At 38.8% G+C, this 20,794-nt stretch overlaps 1 protein-coding gene across 1 annotated transcript in view; it reads right to left on the bottom strand.

The window, feature by feature from the left end:
- Positions 1-1,126: 1,126 nt before the first annotated feature.
- STMN2 (stathmin 2) overlaps positions 1,127-20,794 on the bottom strand; it is a 55,875-nt gene continuing 36,207 nt past the window's right edge. Inside the window, exons 4-5 of the mRNA XM_081497062.1 lie at positions 11,657-11,848; positions 1,127-2,479 (exon numbers count right to left, since the gene is read on the bottom strand). Of these exons, the coding sequence (XP_081353188.1) occupies positions 2,420-2,479; positions 11,657-11,848 (252 nt within the window). The 3' untranslated portion in view covers positions 1,127-2,419. The remainder of the gene's footprint in view (positions 2,480-11,656; positions 11,849-20,794) is intronic.

Raw genomic sequence — 20,794 nt, forward strand, 5'->3', positions numbered from 1 at the left:
GCCCTTCAAGTAATGTTTTCCAAACTGAAATAAAAATCACTGTGAGAACTCATAGATACAGAGAACAAATGAGTGGTGACTGGAGGAGAGGAAGTTGGGGGTGTGTAAAATAGGTAAAGAGGATTAAGAGGTACAAACCTCTAGTTATAAAATAAATAAACCACACGGATGTAACATATAGCACAAAGAATACAATCAATAATACTGTAATAACCTTGTATGGGGACAGATGGTTACTAGACTTTCTGTGGTGATCATTTTATAATGTATGCAAATATCAAGTTTTTATGTAGTACACCTGAAACTAACATACTATTGTAGATCAAATTGTATTTTAATAAAAAAAATAGTAAATAAATAAGGAAAAAGTATCACTGTGAAAATGCAGCTTATTTTCTGCTCATCAGAAGCTCTGATTGATTTCCCAAAGGAAGATCATGGAATTCATGTTTTTAAGGCTGTGTTTCAATGATTGCAGTATTAGATTCCCACAAATAAAGGATATTCAAGATAGGGACCAGGTGGCCTCCACCTTAAACTTGGCTTGTTAGCACTCATCTGGATGACAGCCCAGTTTGCTTATTCATAAGTCTGTGTGGTTTCAATTATTTATGATTTTCTGCTTAAACTGGATGTGGTTCCTTTGGTCCTGCAGGATCCATCTGGGTCACTGACAGGCCCCCTGCTGTGTCCATGTGTGCAGTGTGTTTATTGGTAGTGCAAAATTCAGCAATATGGCGGGGAAATTGCATTTTAACAGGCTGCAGAAGGTGTCCAGTGGCCGTGTGGGAGGATGTGAGGCTGTGCCAGGAATCTTCCAAGCGCTTTGAGAGGGGGTCTCTTCCGCAGACTTACTGGTCTGAAACCGTGGTGTCTCCTTCAATCTTGACTGTTTTCAAGGGGAACAGATTGAAGACTTCTCCCGCTGTGTTGGGCTGTCAGAGGGAGAGAGACAAGTGACGCTTCCTGCTGCTCTAGAAGGGAAGTGAATCAGCAGGGGCCCTGGTTTCCTTCAAATTCTAATTATTGTCTGTTTCTGAGACTGTCTAATCCAACAGCCACACTAGTAAAATCTGAACTCCAGGGTCAGACACACGGAGGGCCAAGAGAACAGACCAAACCTGTATTAGTTCACAGAACTCCAATTCTTTATTAATCACAGCTTGCTCACAATGACATACAGGAAAATAGCACTAATGAAGAGTAAATATGCAGGCAGCAACCTTCAGGAGTTGGGAGTTGGGGGAGAAACGACTTCAAAACTGCGATAGGTACTCACGGTGGGTATTTGGTGATTCTCTTAGTTGGCACAAACGCCCTGCCTAGCCCCCTCGACTGCATCAGCCCTCACAGATGGAGTAATTTTTTTTTTAAATAGGCAGGATTGCCTCACACTGGGGAAGAAAGACCAGCTTAAGTGAAAATCCGCAGTGTTTTTGATTGTGTTTGTGTGTGTGTTTGAATGCAACAACCAGCTCACAGTTTCCAAGTGGAAAAATATTCAGTAGCATCATGTACTTGTACTATAGGTAAGAGCTTAAAATGAACATCATCAATCATGGCATCCACAAATAAGCCACCTGACACATTAATTCATTCCATCAAAAGAACTTAAACTAGAGAATTAAGCCCACTTCATGAAAAGCGATTTCACGGCTGCTTGAACCATTTGGGTTGGGATCTGTGTTCAGCTCTTTAAAAGGTTCAGCTTTTTGCTTCTACCCAGGTTGATCTCAGATCTGTCTTTTTCATCCCTCCCTTTCTAAAGCCAGAGCACATTTGTAGCACATAATCCAGTAGAAGCAGAAATAAATGCTATGAGTAGTGGTGTTACTTAGCCTGGTTTTGTAGTTTCTAGGCAGTTAGTAGATTATGAGCGAACAAATGTGGTGGTTTGTGTGGAGTTATAATACCTGTGATTTAAGTATGGTCTCAGTCAAGTCCAAAGATTACCAAGCTGTCTAGGTCATTAGGCAATGGTGGGTTTCTAGCACCAAAGACTGTCTACTGACCTCATTTTTCTGTTGGAATGTAAAGGGCAGGGAATGGAGTCAGACATGGGGAGCTTCCAAAAGAACAGACCTAGCAAATTCATTTGAGTGGAAAGACACAACATCGAAAGCCTGTTACAGGGCATGTACGATTATGAAATAACTTGCATAATGCAATACTTGTATTTTTTAACAAAAATGTAAGTATTTACAAAATAAGATCCAAGGTATTTTTTAAACATCAAGCAAAACATTCTGCCAAGAGACCGCATTGATTTTTTTTTTTTATTTTTGATTCTGTTTTTTGTTTTTTATAATGAGTTCTTTTTAAACCATGTCATACATTTCCCATACTGATATCGCATGATCCATTATAATATAGGCAGGGGGATTTACTAATGGTGGGGCGTGCCATACCCTCCGTCGCTTCAGCCAGACAGTTCGACCTGCAGCTCCTTGTTCCTGCGCACCTCCGCCGCATGCCTCTCCTGAAAAACACCAGAGGGAGAAGAGACATCATGCGTCTCGCTGGGTCCACAGAGAAGCAGGAGAGCCCGCCCACTAATTTACATACTACACGCTTGACAGAAAGTAGCTCCTCCTCCCCCACCCCCACCTCCTTCCCATTTAGTGTCTACCTTTAGGAGACAAGGTTCTCATTTCACAAGAAAGTAAAACATGGAACCCAATAAGTGTCATGTCACAGAAGACCATGGAAGACTAATAATGTCTATAAAAAAATTATCCCTGTATTTGATTAAAATAGTGACCAAAAGATCACATGATTAAGACAATTTTCTTTTTCATTCTTTTCTTTTTTGATTGAGAGAATTTTGACTCTCAGGACTACTGTCTAAATCTAGAGAACAGCAGTAAAATAACATACAATCTCCTCTGTCTTTTAAAAAATTTACCACTGTATTTGATTAAAATTACGACAAACAGATCATATGGTTAAGATAATTTTGACTATTAGGACTACTGTATAAATCATCAGAATAGCATAAAATAGCACCCTGTCTTCTCTATGATTTTTGATGGTCTTCTTCCTTTTCTCTAACATTTTAAGGGATTTGTAATTGCCAACGGGCACTTTGGGAGGATGAGATGTAGGAAGAAGACCCTGTGTATGCTTCCTAAATTCTTAACCCCTTAATCAAAGTCTTTCAAAACTTGAGTCGTCCAAATGACCCTCCAACGTTACCCTCTACCCTTTTCCTACACCTACTTGATTTCTTGGTTTAACGGAATTGTCATGAAATTGTTGAGATTCCTAGTCTTTCATCTCCATCCGTCAGGAGAACTCTTTAAATCCCTGTAGTGGTTGTCTCTTTCTACATGAAGATTTTCATGAGACTGAAAACTATCTCACTTTCCATTTGTAAATGTGCATAAATCTTCCCTTTCATGGGGCAGCCATTTTATTCTAACCTGTACTTTGGGCATTGCTGCTCTTGTTTCACCTGTTCTCTTTGACAGGTGCTTATTTAGAAGTTCCCTGAGGGCCAGGGCTGTATTTTTTCACTTTTGTTCCATCTGCAGGGCCCAACAGAGTGTTTTGCATATAGTATATGATCAATAAATGTTTGTTTACATGAGAAACTGAGGTACTAAACTTGACTTGGGAACTAAATTTTCTGAGGAGGGAGTTGATAGGCAATGTGGAATGCTATTTTTAGTACATCGTTCTTCTGAGCACATGCTTTTGCCTATTATTGTTTATTTTCTAAGTTATGTCTGACTCTTTAGGGACCCTGTGGACTGTAGCCCACCAGGCTCCTCCGTCCATGAGATTTTCCAGGCAAGAATATGGAGTGCGTTGCCATTTCCTTCTCCAGGGAATCTTCTTGAAACAGGGATTGAACCCACATCTCCTGCATTGGCAGGGGGATTCTTTACCACTGAGCCACTGGGGAAGCCCCTTGTCCATTATAGGGGCTAAATAAGTGTTTGTAGATATAACTAATATTCTAAATAGAAAAATAAATGTTGATAATAATAATTAGTATTTTAAAATTTTAATTTAACACTTATTTAGCCCCTTGCCTATTATAGGAGCTAAATGTTTATTAAATTAAAGTAGAAAATGATAATAATTATTATTAATATTTATTTTCTATTTAGAATATTATTTATATTGCTATTTCCCCCCTGTAGCTCCAGAAATTTCTTGTAGCTCTACAGATTCCTTTAGTTTAGGGGCAATGACCTTGACCAGCCATAAAGTAAATCTTATCATTAAGCTCTATTGATTTCAAGAAGTCTTTGCTTATAGGTTCTTTATACCACTAAGCATTTACTAGTCACTTAACATGTACCAGTTCTGCATAAGTACAGATTTTACCTGTGTTAATTCCCTTGATCATCACAACAATCCTGTGATGGAGACTCTATTACGGCTCCCATTTTACAGATGAAGAAATTGAGGCACAAAAAGACTAAGTCACTTGCCCAAGATCATATAACCAAGAAGTAGCAGAGCTGAGACTTAAACTCAGAGAGCCTGGCTCTGCAGCCAACCCCACCCCTCAGCCCCTGCTATATAGTCTTTGTGTCAATGAGCAGAGAAAATTTTATAGTTGTGTGGAAAAAAATGTGTCTTTTGAAATGTAGGTTCTGGGAGAAAAAGGCATATATATAGCCATACATTTCCTTCAAAAATACAGAATTACAGTAAGCAGCAAGTTGATTCTAGAGAAAGAGTTTAAAAGCAATTTTATGTAATTGGTTTAAATGAGCTTTTTGTCTGCATTCAAAAGCCATGAAGAGAAGGGGAAAAAAGCATGTATAGAGAAATCATGTCCTGTTTGGAAATGTCACGGGGGAATTAGCATGGATGCAGCTGACTCTTCCTTCTTTTTGTTCTGCTCTGATGAGGAAAAAGATGCTGTAAAATCTTTTTCTCATGCAGGAAGAAACTAATTAGTAAGAGCTTAGTTCTGACAAAAATTGAGAAAAAGCCCAGACTGTCACTATGCTAGGAAAAAAAACAGCCTGAAGTCTAGAGATTCATATAAACCCAAATTTACAGTACAACAGGAAAGATTATAATTAGTATTATTAGGCTACTTTGAGCACACTTTTTACTCAACTTAAAAAATTAGTTGTAAAGGAATACATTTTGCCATAGGAGAGAACAAATATAATCTGTGAACTGAAAAAAGAAAAAAGAAAAACAGGTAATTTAAATGCTGTGCTCCTAGGAAAAATATTGTTTATTTTCAAATATTTTAGTGAATCTGTTATTTGAAAATTTTATATTCAAATCATCAAATATATGCTTAAAATTGTAATGCAATTCCATATAAAAATGTGGGAGAATCAAATGGAGATATGCAGTGGGCCTGTCAGTTTCAGCATAGTCTGTTTTTTCAATCAGCAAAATGTTGGTAATTGTCTACAAGACCTTCTAGAACTAACATCCCCAAAAGATGTCCTTTTCATCACAGGGGGCTGGAATGCAAAAGTAGGAAGTCAAGAGATACCTGGAGTAACAGGCAAATTTGGTTCTGGAGTACAAAATGAAGCAGAGCAAAGGCCACAGAGTTTTGCCAAGAGAATGCACTGGTCATAGCAAACACCCTCTTCCAACAGCACAAGAGATAACTCTACACATGAACCTCACCAGATGTTCAATACCGAAATCACATTGGTTATATATTCTTTGTAGCCAAAGATGGAGAAGCTCTATACAGTCAGCAAAAGCAAGACCAGGAGCTGACTGTGGCTCCTGAACTCCTTATTGCCAAATTCAGACTTAAATCGAAGAAAGTAGGAAAAACCACTAGACCATTTAGGTATGACCTAAATCAAATCCCTTATGATTATACAGTGGAAGTGACAAATAGATTCAAGGGATTAGATCTGATAGAGATTCCTGTCATTATACAGGAGGCAGTGATCAAGACTATCCTCAAGAAAAAGAAATGCAAAAAGGCAAAATGGTTGTTTGAGGAAGCCTTACAAATAGCTGAGAAAAGAAGAGAAGCTAAAGGCAAAGGAGAAAGGGAAAGATATACCCATTTGGTAATTGTCAGAAGACCTTAAACCAGAGGTTACTTAGGCAACTGTGATACTCCAAGAAAGCTCATCAAAAGGTCAAGTCTATTCTTTGATAACATTCATTTCATTCATTTCATTTCATTATTGAGTTTTTCATACTTGCCAGGCATTGTCAGACACACTGGGTTAGACAGACTGAAGCAGATCTAAAATTACAATGTTCTCTGCAGTTTATCCCCTCCCTCCCATCAATATAATAGTGTTTTACCATTGAATGCAACTATTCATTTGATATGAAAAATGTGTAAAAGGTGGTTTTAGGAAAAATTCTGATTCTGTGGAGAAAATGTGATTAGAGAGATTTCTGTACTGGAAGCTTAGTGAAGTTTCGGTTTTTTTTTTTTGGTTGTTCTTTTTTTTTTTTTTTTTTTTACCTTTTAATATCCCTTTACCTTTCTAGGTATCAAATCTAAACAAACACTTGAACTAGATGACCTAGTGTATCAATTATAATCCATGAAATCCTATTATGTGAGTATTTGAATGCAAGACCAGATATCATCAGAATCCTTTTTAATAATAACTAAGAGGGGTCAGGAGTGAGTCAGGAGTGAAGGAAAGTAATTTCATTCTTGAAGATGATGCTGATCATGGGAGCACTATAAACTTCCAATGCTGCTGCCAGTCTGCTTACTGTGCAGAACTGGCACAAGCTACAGGTTTAACTTAGCGTAAACGTTTGGAGTCAGAGAGACTTGTTCAGAGTCCGATGTCCTTAGCTTTGTGATCTTGACCAAATGGCTTGATTTCTCTAAGGACCGGGTTCCTTAGATGTGAAATGGGGATGATTACAGTATTTCCTTCTGGAATTAAATTCCATAGTATGTGCCAAATACCTGGCTTACAATGAGAAATCAGTGAAGGTTAGTTTTAATCCTCTTTTTCCTTTCATGATTCATTTATCAGACATATTCCATAGGAAATAGCTACACAAATGTCACTCATGAGTCAGAATGACAAAAAAAAAAACAAAAAAAACCAAAAACACCAAAGCCCAAATATCAGATGAGAAGGATGAAAGGTTACAGTAAATGGAAATTGATAATGGTTGAAATCTCTACCTAAACAGTTATATGTTATCAAAATTATCTCTGAGATAAAGAATCACAGAATCTTACTCTCTTTAAAAACTTTTTATCTTTTTAAAGTAAGTCATATTAGTAACACCATTATCACTAAATTAGTAACTATAATGCTTTGGCTTGACCTTTCATCCATTGTTAGAGTTGAAAGTATCAATTACATTGAAACAGTGTCTCATTTCTGTACTTTGTGGTTGAATAAAGTATAGTAGGTGTCAAGGAAGTCTGTTTTCTTTTTTTTTTTTCTTTCACTCCTAAACACCTAAAACTCCTTCAGTATTTGTTACAAAATTTCACGCTGGGAGGTCTTGGCATTGGCTAGTGAATGGCTCAGTAAAATTTTGAAACCAAGATGTCTTACAAATTGGATTAAGAGAAGAATTCAATAAGATTCAGTAGAAATCCTCTTAAATGACCTGCTAGGTTAGTTAATATTCCCCATTCCCTCCTTGTTCCTTATCCTATCTCCTAAATCTAGCCATCATCTACATTGTATTGTTTAGTTGCTAAGTCATGTCTGACTCTTTTGCAACTCCATGGACTGTAGCCTGCCAGGCTCCTCTGTCCATCGGATTTCCCAGGCAAGAATATTGGAGTGGGTTGCTATTTCCTTCCAGGGAATCTTCCAGACCCATGGATTGAACACACATTTCCTGCATTGCAGGCAGATCCTTTACCGCTGAGCCATCTGGGAAGTCTTAATGAATATGTGTATTGTTACAATGATTTGACCTGCCTTAACTGATTTTTCATGATTAACTATTCACTCCAGTTCCTGGTTGGGTTCGATAACAAAGCTGCTACTACTCATGGTGCCTAATGTGTCAAATGGTGAACTTTCTGAGGGATACAGTCTAGTGCATGAGGGGAAGAAAGAAGTGTTGGGTGAGGGAGAAAGAGTCTCTTATCCTTTCCCCTTCTCCCTCCCCCTCTTTTCTAGAAATAGAAATTCAAAGAATAAGAACAATTTCAATTTCACCTCAGTGTTAGTCATAATCCCCAGGTTACATTATTGTGTCCTGGGCATGCCTCTATATCAATTTGGATGACAAAAACATATCAGCCTACTGCAGGTCTTTGTGGCATAGGTATCTTTTTGTCCACACCCTCCTCATTTGCTTCTTTTCTGTATAAGTGGGAGTGTTAAGATATAGTGCTAAGGAAAGAAAAATGGCAATTTAGAAACAGAGTAACATTCAAAACTGTACTGAGCACAAAGCTAATATGTGTCATGATATGTGTTTGGTAAATGTAACATCATTACAACTACATTTATTATCATTAATAATTCATAACCTAGTGATTAATAATCATGAGGGTAAGTTCTCATATGGGAGACAGTAGAAATTGTGGGAGGCAGGAGGAATCCTGGGAAAAGAACAGAAAGAGAAGAGGGACCATGAGCTAAATTATGTATGTATGCATTGATGCGTATGTATGTATTCAAAAATATTTGTGGAGTTCTTCCTCTGTGTCAAGCAACATTCTAGGTGCTGTGTGTTCCATGGTGAACCACACAGACACAGTATTTCCCTACATATTATTTACATGTTGGTGTTTTTATATTTTTATAGTTGCTCATTTATTCAATAAACAAATAGTAATATATGTAAAAAAGAGTGTAACATTATTCTTTGAAGAAAGAAAGAACACTTTTATGGAACAAAGATGAAAATATTTTAAGATAACTTATGGCAACAAAATAAAGCATTTAAGAAGCCTTTAACTCAGAGTTTCTTAACTCTGGCTAAATGCAAGTGTCTACTTTGTTGTTGTTTGTTGTTCAGACACTAAATCATGTCTGACTCTTTTCGACCCCATGGATTGCAGCATGCCAGGATTCCTTGTCTTTCACTATCTCCTGGAGTTTGCTCATGTCTATTGAGTTGGCGATGCCATCCAACCAGTGTCTGCTCGTAAGCTTTGAAAATAATGCTGATCTCTGGGTTCTGCCCCAGACGATTACATCAGAAGCTCTCATTTAAAAGAGCTCTTCAGGAGGTTCTAAAGTGCAAATGGAATTGCTTTTGTTTTAGGCTTTCAGCTAAAGGCTTTGAGGGATTTCTCTAGTGGTAAAGAATCCTCCTTCCAATGCAGGAGATGCAAGAGACGTGAATTGGATGCATGACTCAGGAAGATCACCTGGAGAAGGAAATGGAAACCCAATCCAGTATCCTTGCCTGGAAAATTCCATGGACAGAGGAGCCTGGCGGGCTACAGTCCATGGGGTTGCAAAGAGTTGGACACGACTGAGCAGCTGAACATGAGCATAAAGGCTTTGAGCGAACGTGGCTGGGACCCCAAGCGGTTTGTGGGAATTCATGAGTGAATGACATGGAGGACACCCTGGTAGCCACAGCTGAGGGACACGTCGCTTCACTAAGGAGGTGGGAGGCTGAGGGCTGGGTGGCAGGCAGATTGTTGCAAAACCTCATGTGGAATTTTATCACATCTCTTGGCTAATTGGTAGGGCCAGGGAAGACTGTCAGAATGGTGGGCAATTAAAACGTGTAAAAGGCACTTAGTGTGGTCACCTCATGACAACTTACTAAGAGGTGCCATTTCAGTAATGATCATCCTTTGATGTGGGAGATTCCAGAAGAGCTTATGTTATATTGGCAGTTTCATACACTTTCAGTATTATTACTGATCCTCTTTTAAGTTCTAACTTCATTGTAGTAATTTCATTCAGACAAAAGGCTAGATATTGGCCATAATAAAAAATTTACTTTTTCTTATTTTAGGAAAAAGGAAAATAGTTTTAGTATATACAAACACATATACTATATGCAAACAAAAAACAGTGTATTTAAAATACATCAAATGGAAGTAAAGTTGGTATTCTCTAAGGAGTATCTCCACTTTACTGAGAAGATAACAGATCTTGGCTGCCACTGGTCAGAGGTTCCATTAGATTTGAAAAGTGTCGCTAGCTATGGAATAAGGGAAAATGTGGCCCTACATATGATGTGAGCTGCATAATTCAGCACAAGATAGAATGCTGTCAGATGAGATTTATATCAGAACAGACTACAAACCACTAGTTCTCAGACCTGGCTGTGTACTGGAATTATCTGGAGAGTTAAAAAAAAATATGGTTGCCTGAGTCCCAACCATGGAGATTCTGCAGCTTGATGTGAAGAATATTAAGAATTCCATGGGCTGAATATTTATAGGACAAACTGTATGTATTCATGTATATAAGTATGTATGTATGGAGGAGCCTGATTCTGGATGAGAGTGGTAAGACAGAAAAAGGAGCTGGTGGGTGGGTGGGTGAAGATAAATATGCAGAGAAAAATAAATTGCCCATTAAAACCAACACTTCTGGAAGTACTAGTTAAATATGCAAATTTTATGACCTCTTTTACAATTGAAATCAGAAGGATGTGCTGTGTGTTCGAGTGAGTGTGTGTAATTTAAAAAAAACAGTAATGCTCCTGGATTGCCGTGGAGCAATATAAATCTTGCACTTGAAATTAGAGGTCTATTTGCCAATCGAAGATCAGCATGCCCCATTCCTAGCAATGCCATTTTATTTTATTTTTTTAGGGCCTAGGATGAGAGATGAAGTTTGATTCACAATTATCCTGAATAAAAGATATTATAGTTCTGAGAGAACAATTTCCAGAGGATCTCCAGTACTGCTCATCCTGACTGATGGGAATGGCCATCATATATTCAGACTGATGAGAAAATACCAGGGTGCCAGATCTGGAGGTAATGAACTTCCTCTACTAGTTTTCCATGTTTTTTTTTTTGTAAGTCGCTCAGTCGTGTCCGACTCTTTGCGACCCCATGGACTATACATTTCATGGAATTCTCCAGGCCTGAATACTGGAGTGGGTAGCCTTTCCCTTCTCCAGGGGATGTTCCCAACCCAGGGATCGAACCCAGGTCTCCACATTGCAGGCGGATTCTTTACCAACTGAGCCTACAAGGGAAGCCCAGTTTTCCATGTAGATTTTCCTATATGGGCTTTCCACTGTTCATAAATAGTCTGTCCTCTTTTGATGAATATATTTTTCCAAACATATGGAAACATGTCCAAATATATTTTGACAATAAGTTACATATTTAATATTATATATTAACTAAACATTAGACCAAATATTAAATATATTATTTTACACTATTATTTTTATAATAATAATATATATATTAAAAATATTCATTATATTATTGTTATGTATTATTGTTTATATGAAATAGTAAACATTTCCAATTTCATATTTTTCCAGTAGGTGAGTCCCTAAGATTTGTACTAAAGCCTTTTATACATTTGAAAAGCAGGAATCGGCCTCCCTCAGTCTATTCACCACTGGAAACCCTGACAGAATTCCAGCTGTAAGTCATACTTACATTCCTCAACCACACTGCAGCGCGGGAGACCCTGCGCATGGGGTTAGGTGCCTTCCGCACCTGCAGCAGAGTTTAAGTCTCTGATGCCAGGTATTTGAGAATTCACTTGCTGTGGGTTGCATATGAATGTGCATCTGCTCGGTTCTCTGTTAAGATTACCTTTTCCTGCAGACGTTCAATAATAGCAGCTAGGTTCGCCTCACGGTTTTCCTTGATTTGTTCCATCTTCAGGATCAGCTTCTCCTCTGCCATCCTGCTGAAGTTGTTGTTCTCCTCCAAAGCCTTCTGGAGGACCTCTCGCTCATGCTCCCGCTTCTCCGCCAGCTGTTTCAGCACCTGAGCCTCCTGAGACTGGGGAGGAGAGACACAGCCATCTCAGAATCACCCAGACACAAACCTGGCGGGACAACGGTCCACTGATTCAAAAGAGCGGTCTTTTTCAGTGAACAGTACTTCTAGCCTTGAGCATTATTGTCAGTTCCCTTCTCATCTTCATGCCTTTGAGTTTTCTATAAAATACGTGAGTTGGGAAAAGTGGTGAGTTGAATTTTTCAGCTGAGTCTTTTGGACAGACTTTTAAAGAAGCATTTAGCCCTGCTGGAAGAGTTCTTTCTTTTGTTTTAATGAGTTGCTGCTAAGCATTTATGCAACAGGGAACGCTGTAATCAATCAGTGGATGACAACATCCATGGAAGCCTGAGGAAATGAGGTGAAGATTGGGGCAAGTTCCCGGCTTTTCCCTGTCTCATTGTTTTTGATTAGCTGTAGGCTCTGCCCTGCAATGAGCCTTTCACACCTTTCCCCAGTAAAATTGTCAAATTCACTTTCTTGTTTTATTCTGTGCCTACCTCCACCCTTTCTTCCCCTGCACCAAACTGTCTTTGGAGACTTGTGAATACTGCAAACTTCATGGCCATGTGGCCACAGACAACAGAAAGTCCTTTTATGGACCTGTCTTGAACACACCAAGGCCACGTGGGTCATCTTTGAAACCCTGAGATTGCTCAGGGATTACAGAAGAATCATCAGAGTCCTGTGTACTCCATTCCCTCGCACCCCCACGTTCTATGCACTATAATTCTCCTGCAGCATCAGGAAGCTGAATGGTTCTGTATGTTAACAATCACAGGGGTGCTTGGTAAATACCCAGAGGCCTAGTATCCACCTAGAGATTCTAACTCTGTGGTTCTCTGGTGAGACTCAGGAATCTATATTTTTGATAAGAATCCCTTGTGATTGTAATGCAGGCAGTTCACAGTCTACTTTTTGAAAAACACACTGGCATGGGCTTTGGTGCCAGACCTGTGTTTAAGTCCTGTGTTGGCTGCCCTGGATATATTAACATCTTTCCACATTCATCTTTTCCTCCACAATCAAGCAGCTAAGAGAAGCCTTACCCAATACTGAATTATCCAGGTTTAAGACTAAATTATTATACATCCATCATTCGGGGATAATTCCTTGGGATCAGCTGGTCCTCTGAGATGAGCCTTCATAGGAGTAGTTGTAAATGTGAATATCTAAACAATGGTAGATCAAAAAATATTCTATGTGCTAAGTATTCATTACCATTAAAAACATTAATAGACATTTCAGTTGATGGGAGTAGTTGTGGGACCTTACTGGAGAGCTCTTGATGTATAAAAAATTTGAAGTCTGAGAGGGGGAGAAACTTCTCTTCAGATAAAATTCTACAGGAATAGTAAAATCATATAACCTTATGAGTTTTTGCAGATGTGTTTATTCTAACATTTACCAGGAATATGTCTAGTGACTCACTGAACATTAAACAGACAGTTTTGGGACTAGCCCCACTTTTTGTTTTAACCCCATGGTAGTTTCACTGACATCTTCAGTAGACCCAATTTCATTCTTGCTTTGTTACAGCTTGCAAAAATCTAATATGAAAGATGATAAAATAGTAATAGAAATTCAAGATCTAATGGAACCCTTCTGAAAGAAACAAAAAATATTTTCTAGTTTATTCATCCTCCTGCCTCTAGGTGGGACTATTGGTAAAACATCCTGCATTGATTTTGCTTATCTCTTGCTACCAGGATTACTGAATTGTGACACGGGGCAAGGGAGCCTGGCTAAACATGTGTGTGTTTCAAGTTTCTCCTGAGAAAAGTCTTCATGGGATTATTATTATTATTATTGCATACTGGTAAAGATAGTACCTATTTCATAGGACTCTTTGCCAGCATCAAATGAAATAATGTTTGCAAAGTATTCAGCACAGTGTCTCATATCGAGTAAGTTGGTGCTGAGCAAATGGCAGCCATTATTATTGAAAGTAAAACTCAAAACACATTTGTGACTGGAGCTGATGGCAGCTGAACTTCCCGCTACAACTAAGCTTAAATGTAGAATCTTGGTTTCTCACATGCACAGGATATTTGTTCAAATCCCTTTAGTTATCACCAGTTAGTGGATTCAAGGGTCCTCATGGTTCCAGTCAGCCCTTCCCTAACTGCTTCGTCTGCAGTACACTGAATGGGGCTGTATTGATAGGAATTGTCACAGTTAAGGAAGCACCACAAAAAAGTAAGAGGAAATGACTTGAGTTTTTCATTTCAGAAAGTTCATTCAACCTATATAACCTCCAGTCCAGAAAACCTTGTAGAGGGAAAGAAGTCTGGGTTATCACAAAACTAGGGTGTAATGTATCCAAGAATTAGAGATAAGTTTAGGGCCTGACATTTCTCTTGAATTGGGCAGAAAACCATGTAGCAGCTTCAGGAAACCAAAAAACCCAAATCAATCAAAATGAAGCAAAACAAAGCTTAACTTTTCAAAATCCGCTACAGCAGTGCTTTTTGATTGTACTCCTCTGACAACAAAGTCCATCAGCCAAGGCTGCTGAAGGCAGCAGGTACGTGAACCTTCTGCTCAGTGAGTTAGTAAGTCCATTTTCCCTTCACCTCCTCTCATAGATCAGAGCTTCCAGCGCTGCCCAGAGAGGATCTACCTGGACTTTTTTGTGTCCATTTCTCATGGAGAGAATTATCACGGACAGTTATCAAGTGGCAATTGTGTTATTTCTAGTTTTAATCGTTATCAAGAGGCAATTGTATCATTTTAAAATTTCAGATGTTTAAATTTGGAACTTTGTGAAACTGCATTGTAGGTTGAGGTTTATAGTTGCACTTTTAGTTTTCTTTTATGAAAGAGTCGAAATCAGCCAGGAGACAGCAGGGGAATAGGATGGAGAAGGGAAGCCTTTGGCATTAAAAAGGTAATAGAGCAGCACATTCATTTTCAACTCTGTTGCTGGAATGGGACACATTTGGTCTGTGTGAACACACTTTCCCACGGGGCCCATGAACAGTAATGGAGGGAGGCTTATTGCCCTGAGAGGAGTGTGGCATTTGGCTCAGTTTGAAATGCCTCAATTAACAGCGTTAATACTTTTGCAGTCCTTGGGGCTAAATGAGATTACCCAGCCTAGGTGTCAAGTGCATTTCTTTAGTTCAATTAATGGGGTGAAACAGAAACAGAAGGTAGAATAGAGCGTTCTCATGTGAGGCCGCTGCTAAATGAAGTAGATCTGCCAAGCTGGGCCAGGCGACCCTTCAGGGCTGCTCACTTCTGTGGGGCCATTCCTTACGCACTGGAAGGGATTGTTATAGCCACCATTGCCTCCACTGAGGTGTTCGTAGGACCTCATAATTATATATGTTTCAAATATAGGATGAGATGATTATGGAGGGAATTTCTCACTGAGAACATGTCTTCCTCCCTATTTTGATTCTTGCTCATACGTACTCAACTCTTAAATTCTTCCATGGAGCTAACAGACCTGAGGGCCTCAACCTCAGTTTCTAAGATTTCTGGAACTGCAACACTGCAGAAAGTCATAATTCTTCTTCCTTCTTACAAAGCCCAGCATTCAGATATCAGTGCCTATAACTTCTCTAACTTTACTCCTGGGGATAAATAGCTTCTCTCATGAATATAGCTTAATCTCTCAGTCACAGCATTGCTGGTTCTGATTCTAACATTTCTATCAAGGAGCAAATAAGCATTTAGTCCAGGGAACTGCTCTAAAACATGACATGAAATGAGTGTGAGGATCGAGTACACAAAAGTAGAAGCACTTTCCTTAATTTCAGTAGAAGTGAAGATTTTCCTACATGGTTGAGCGTGTGTGTGTGCGTGCTCAGTCGCTTCAATCATGTCTGACTCTTTGCAACCCTATGGACTATAGCCCACCAGGCTCCTCTGTCCATGGGGATTCACTAGGCAAGAATACTGGAATGGGTTGCCATTCCCTCCTCCATGGGGAATGGCAACCCATCTTCCCAACCCAGGGATCAAGCCCACGTCTCATGTCTCCTGCTTGGCAGGTGGGCTCTTTACCACTGGTGCCCCTGGGAAGCCCTGGTTGAGTGGGTATTCTTGTTTTATTTCTTGCTTGAGCACTTTAGCAGAAAGGAATCTTGATTGCCTGATGGGGAAGCTGGAGAAGCAGTATTTGTTGAAAGTTGTTAAAAATAAATTGCTTAAGGAAAAAAGATCTGACCCTGGAGAAACATTTCTGAATAGCACGTACCTAATGTTGAAGGCCACAGAAATTTGGAAATAGAAAATGAGGGCATGATAATGATCAGCTGGTATAATGCAAATGTCAAGGCAAAGTATTTATAGAACTAAAACATCCAGCATGATGTTCTGGGAGATGAAGGGACGGATGGTCTCCATATTGCTATTATAATAGTGGAGGCTCGTTAATGATGAACGGCCTATTCAAGGCATAAACTTCCTCACACTGAACTCGGTACCACTGAAATAATTACAAGAGAGGTATGTGAAGGGAAAAATAATGAGATAGTGAGCAGAGTTATTGTACATTTAGGAACACTTTAACTATATAATTTTCCAAAGAGGTTCATTACCATTTCTTATATTACTGAGTATAAGCATTTAATTACTATATAAATGAAATGGAAGATAAATTTGAGTTAAGTGGTATAATAAAACTCATTTTACTTTGTGTACACAGAGGAGATTTAAGACTATAGTTTAGAGAGTGCTAATGTCTATCTCTACATGTTCTGAAGTAAACATATTTCTAACTCATTATGTTCCTATCCCCTTGCATCATTTGGCTATATTACTATTCCTTGCCTTTTAGAACCGTTTATCAGACATTAGATCTCCTAGTTCTTAAGTGCTTTTGTGGTAGTAGGTTAGAGGATGTGTATCTGATTATTTGCTTTCCTATTAACAATGAAAAAACAGTATTAACCCAGCTAAAGTCACAAATAAAGCCTTGTGAAATATGATGATTGAATATAATTATGTAAAACAAGAGGGTTTACTATTCACTTTGTGTTGAAGGATCAGATGTATAAGACGAAATTTAAAATGATTAAAATCCAAAGACCTTTAGAATGAGCCTTTTGCCAGACTCTGTAATGCACTCACTGTGGTTAACTCCCAGGAAAAGAATCACAGAAGGAGGTGGGGGGGGCACTCGACACGGAGGGGATAACATGCATGAAGAGTCCGTAGGCCACTTGTCGTGTTCTCTAAGGAGCAGAATGCTTCCTGAATGTTGAATTGTGAATAATCTAACACTTTGACTCACAATCCATTGTTATACAAAGCACCCCCTCTTTTTCTGACTTCGACTTGAATTGCTGTCTGCAATGTGAGATGCCCACAGACAGAAGAGGCAAGCCTATCAGATTTGGTGACAAATGATCCACTTTGAGGCCATATTATTAAGAATAAGCCACACGACTTTCTTTCAGAGGTTCAGTGACTTTGGAATTGATAGTGCCGATATCATCAGTGTGCCAGGTATAGCTTACTGGGGTAGTTGAGTAGCATTCTTTGTAATTTAATCTATGTTGCCATGAGATTTTATCAATGTCATCCAATTCCTTAAATTTTCATCATTTTTTCACAATATTAATCTTTTTCAAGCTAACTTTTAGTTAGGCTGAACTATTTATATATGTTACCTATCAAACTGTTTTTATAGTTTGATAACTGGTATTTTATAACGTTTAAAAATATTCATGAAATGTATGTAACATTTCAATATCTGTGTTAATGAGAAAATTTATAAAATCATGAGTTTACTAGATTGTCATCTCTGTGAGGCTGGTAACGAGATATGTTTTTACACAAAGGTAGCTCACACTTTCACAGTGCTTGTGACATGCCTTCATGTGGATTAACTCTTCTAAATCACACAGTAAACTCCAGGATGTAGGTCCTATTGTTAGTCTCATTTTACAGATGGACAAAATAAAACAGAGAGAGATTAGTGACTTGCCCAAGGTCACACACCCATTAGGTGGTGAAACCAGGCTTTGATCAAAGGCATTCTCTTAACCATGTGTTCTTAACCATGATGTTTTTAAAGATATTCTTAAACACTATGCTTGGCTTACAATAATCATATAATTTATTGTCTAAATTGAGATCCTTATGCAACTGAGACAATACTGATATCTACATGGCAGGAATAAGCTGGAGCTGTCCTGGGCCAACTGGGACGTAGGGTTGACTTAGGTCTGTTGCCTCTCACTAAATAAATGTTTGCTGTGTAAATAAATAAATGGATGGATGGATGACTGAAGTGTTCATATCATTTCATCCATGTGGGTAAGCTGCTGGATGTAATATTTAACTTCAAATAATGAGCTTTATGTTGACTTTATGAGGTAATGTGGTCTGATGGAGAGGAATACTGATTCTCAGAGATAATCAAAGAAGGAAGAAAACATCAGGAAAAGGACTTCTTCCTTTTATAATAATCTTCTATCAGCTTACCAATGTAGCATTAATTCTGGTTCAGAGGAACCTGATGGGAGGAGCATTTAATGTAGTGACCAGATGGTCAGTGCTGCCATGGTATCAACAGATGGAGTGAGGAGTTGGGGAAACTGCCAAAGCATTGAACACAAAGTGAATTTGAGCCTGCAGGGAGATGCCCCAGAGGCAACCCTCCAGCTCTAAATCCAGCAGTCTCCAGCAGCACAGCCTAGGTCACCGCTTCCCAGATGTGGTCCCTTGACTCAGGGCCCAGGAGCAAATCTTTCAAGAGTACCAATGGAGGGGGAGTACCAGTGAGTACCAATGTTAATAGATCAGTCGTGTCCAACTCTTTGTGACCCCATGGACTATAACTTGCCAGGCTCCTTTGTCCATGGGATTCTCCAGGCAAGATTATTGGAGTTGGTAGGGGACCTTGGTGGCTCAGACAGTAAAGAATCTGCCTGCAGTGCAGGAGACCCACCAAGGAAGCCCAATGGAGGGGGAGAGGTCTCATAGCCTTTTTGTTTTAAAGGCCGTATAAAAAATCATATTTCACTTTTGTGTCTATATTTATTTTGAGGTAGAATTATGACAGTGTAGTGAGTTAATGCTAATTTTACGATATTCAATGATATTAATTGGTAGTTATAGATTGAAGGCAGGAGGAGAAGGGGACAACAGAGGATGAGATGGTTGGATGGCATCACTGACTCAATGGACGTGAGTTTGAGCAAGCTCTGGGAATTGGTGATAGACGGGGAAGCCTGGCATGCTGCAGTCGCATGAGTCGCAAAGAGTCAGACATGACTGAGTGACTGAACTGAACTGACAGATTGCTTTGATCATAACCATGACAAAAGGAATTGTTTAATACCTATTTAAATGTCCTGTTTGGCTGGTGGAATCTTTACAAACTTTCAGCTTGTAAGAAAGGAAATGAATTAGGGAAAACCAAATGTTGCTGGTCACTAACTAGGTTGGACATCTGTATATTTTCGAAAGCTTTTAGTGACTCCTCATTCTCAGATGAAAGGGAGTTTGAGCACCCAACTTGACATTCAAGGCCCTCCACAATCTCACCTCACTACTCTCCAACTCCTTACCCAAGTCCATTAGCTCAAACTACTAGGTCTACCCTTTGCCCTGAACACAGACTTTCTGCACTCTCACCTCTGGGCATCCTTAGTTCTGGAACCATTCTTTACATCTAGAATGCTTTCTTGTCTTCTCTATTTATCTAAAACTGTTTTTCTAGTCACTCAGGCTTTTAAAGTAGACATTTCTCTGTAAAGATGCTGTGATTCACAAGGAATGAACTGCTTTTTATCTTTCTAATGACCTCCTTTTTCATTTGAAGTCAGTCTTTCAAAATGCTACCTTCTGACCTCAATTCCTACCAGTCTCCCCTTGCTCCTTCTGCTTCTGCCATTCTGTCCTCTGTGTTATTTCCAGAACAGTCCTAGCAGATTGTTACCTCAGGACCTTTGCCCTTGCTATTCTCTTTACTTCAAATTCTGCCCCCAGAGAAGAGTCACGTGGCTAACTCTTTACTTTCCTGCCTTTTTTTCAAATGTTCTCCCTCACTCCCTTCATGCTTCCTTTCAAATGTTCTCACATTCAAGAGGCCTTTTCTGACCACCTCACATGCAGAGCACTTTTCACCACAGAACTACCATTCCCCTCTGCCCTCCTTTATTTAGTACCATCTTCTTGGGCTGGGCATGTGACCCGGGACAGATCACTGAGACTCAGTTCTAGAACTTTTGTTAGAACTATTAGGAGAAAGAAGCTCTCTTTCTGCTGGAGTTGCTGATTTGTGAGAAAAATAATTTGGAACTGACTGAAACAAAAATTCCTTGATATTGAACCCAATTAGTTGCAGAAAGAAATATTGATATCCTGGATCAAGCTTTTTTTGAAGCTGTAACCACTCAAGACTCTTTAGTCCCATACTCTCTTCTGCTTTGGCTAGTTGGGGTTTTGGTTATATGTTTGCCCTCAGTTACTGAGATATATCCACTTGCTAAAGGCTCTTTCAAGAGAATTAGAAGTTCTTCAAATGAGTGCTAATTAAGTCAGAACAACCCAATAGAAAAAAAATCAATTAATGATCTCTTAAGTTGGCACTTTCTGTTAATTAGTTACATTTTCTTCTAATTTCCACTACCAGAATGTAATCTATACAATAATTTTTTGCCTTGCAAATTTTAATAAGAGCAGAAATGTGAAGGAATACTGATTTTTAAAGGGCTCCAAAGAACATTTTTCCTGGCTGTCACAATGTTGAAAGATTACATTTGTAGATGTCTTTTAGCCACTCAGCCAATTTCTACTTCAATTCAATTGTTTAAATGTAAAAGTGTTGATAATTTATTGTCATCAGGGTACATGAATTTTACCATAATCAGTAATTAGTTAACTCAGGGAATTTTATAAGAATATCCAGTTAATTTTGGTCATCTCTGTTTTCATTTAATATCTTCCTTCTAATTAAATACACCAGCAACACCTTAAACCATGATG

This window comes from Giraffa tippelskirchi, chromosome 6 (assembly GCF_054371585.1).
Source record: "Giraffa tippelskirchi isolate mGirTip1 chromosome 6, T2T-mGirTip1v1.2.pri, whole genome shotgun sequence".
Taxonomy (NCBI): Eukaryota; Metazoa; Chordata; class Mammalia; order Artiodactyla; family Giraffidae; genus Giraffa; species Giraffa tippelskirchi.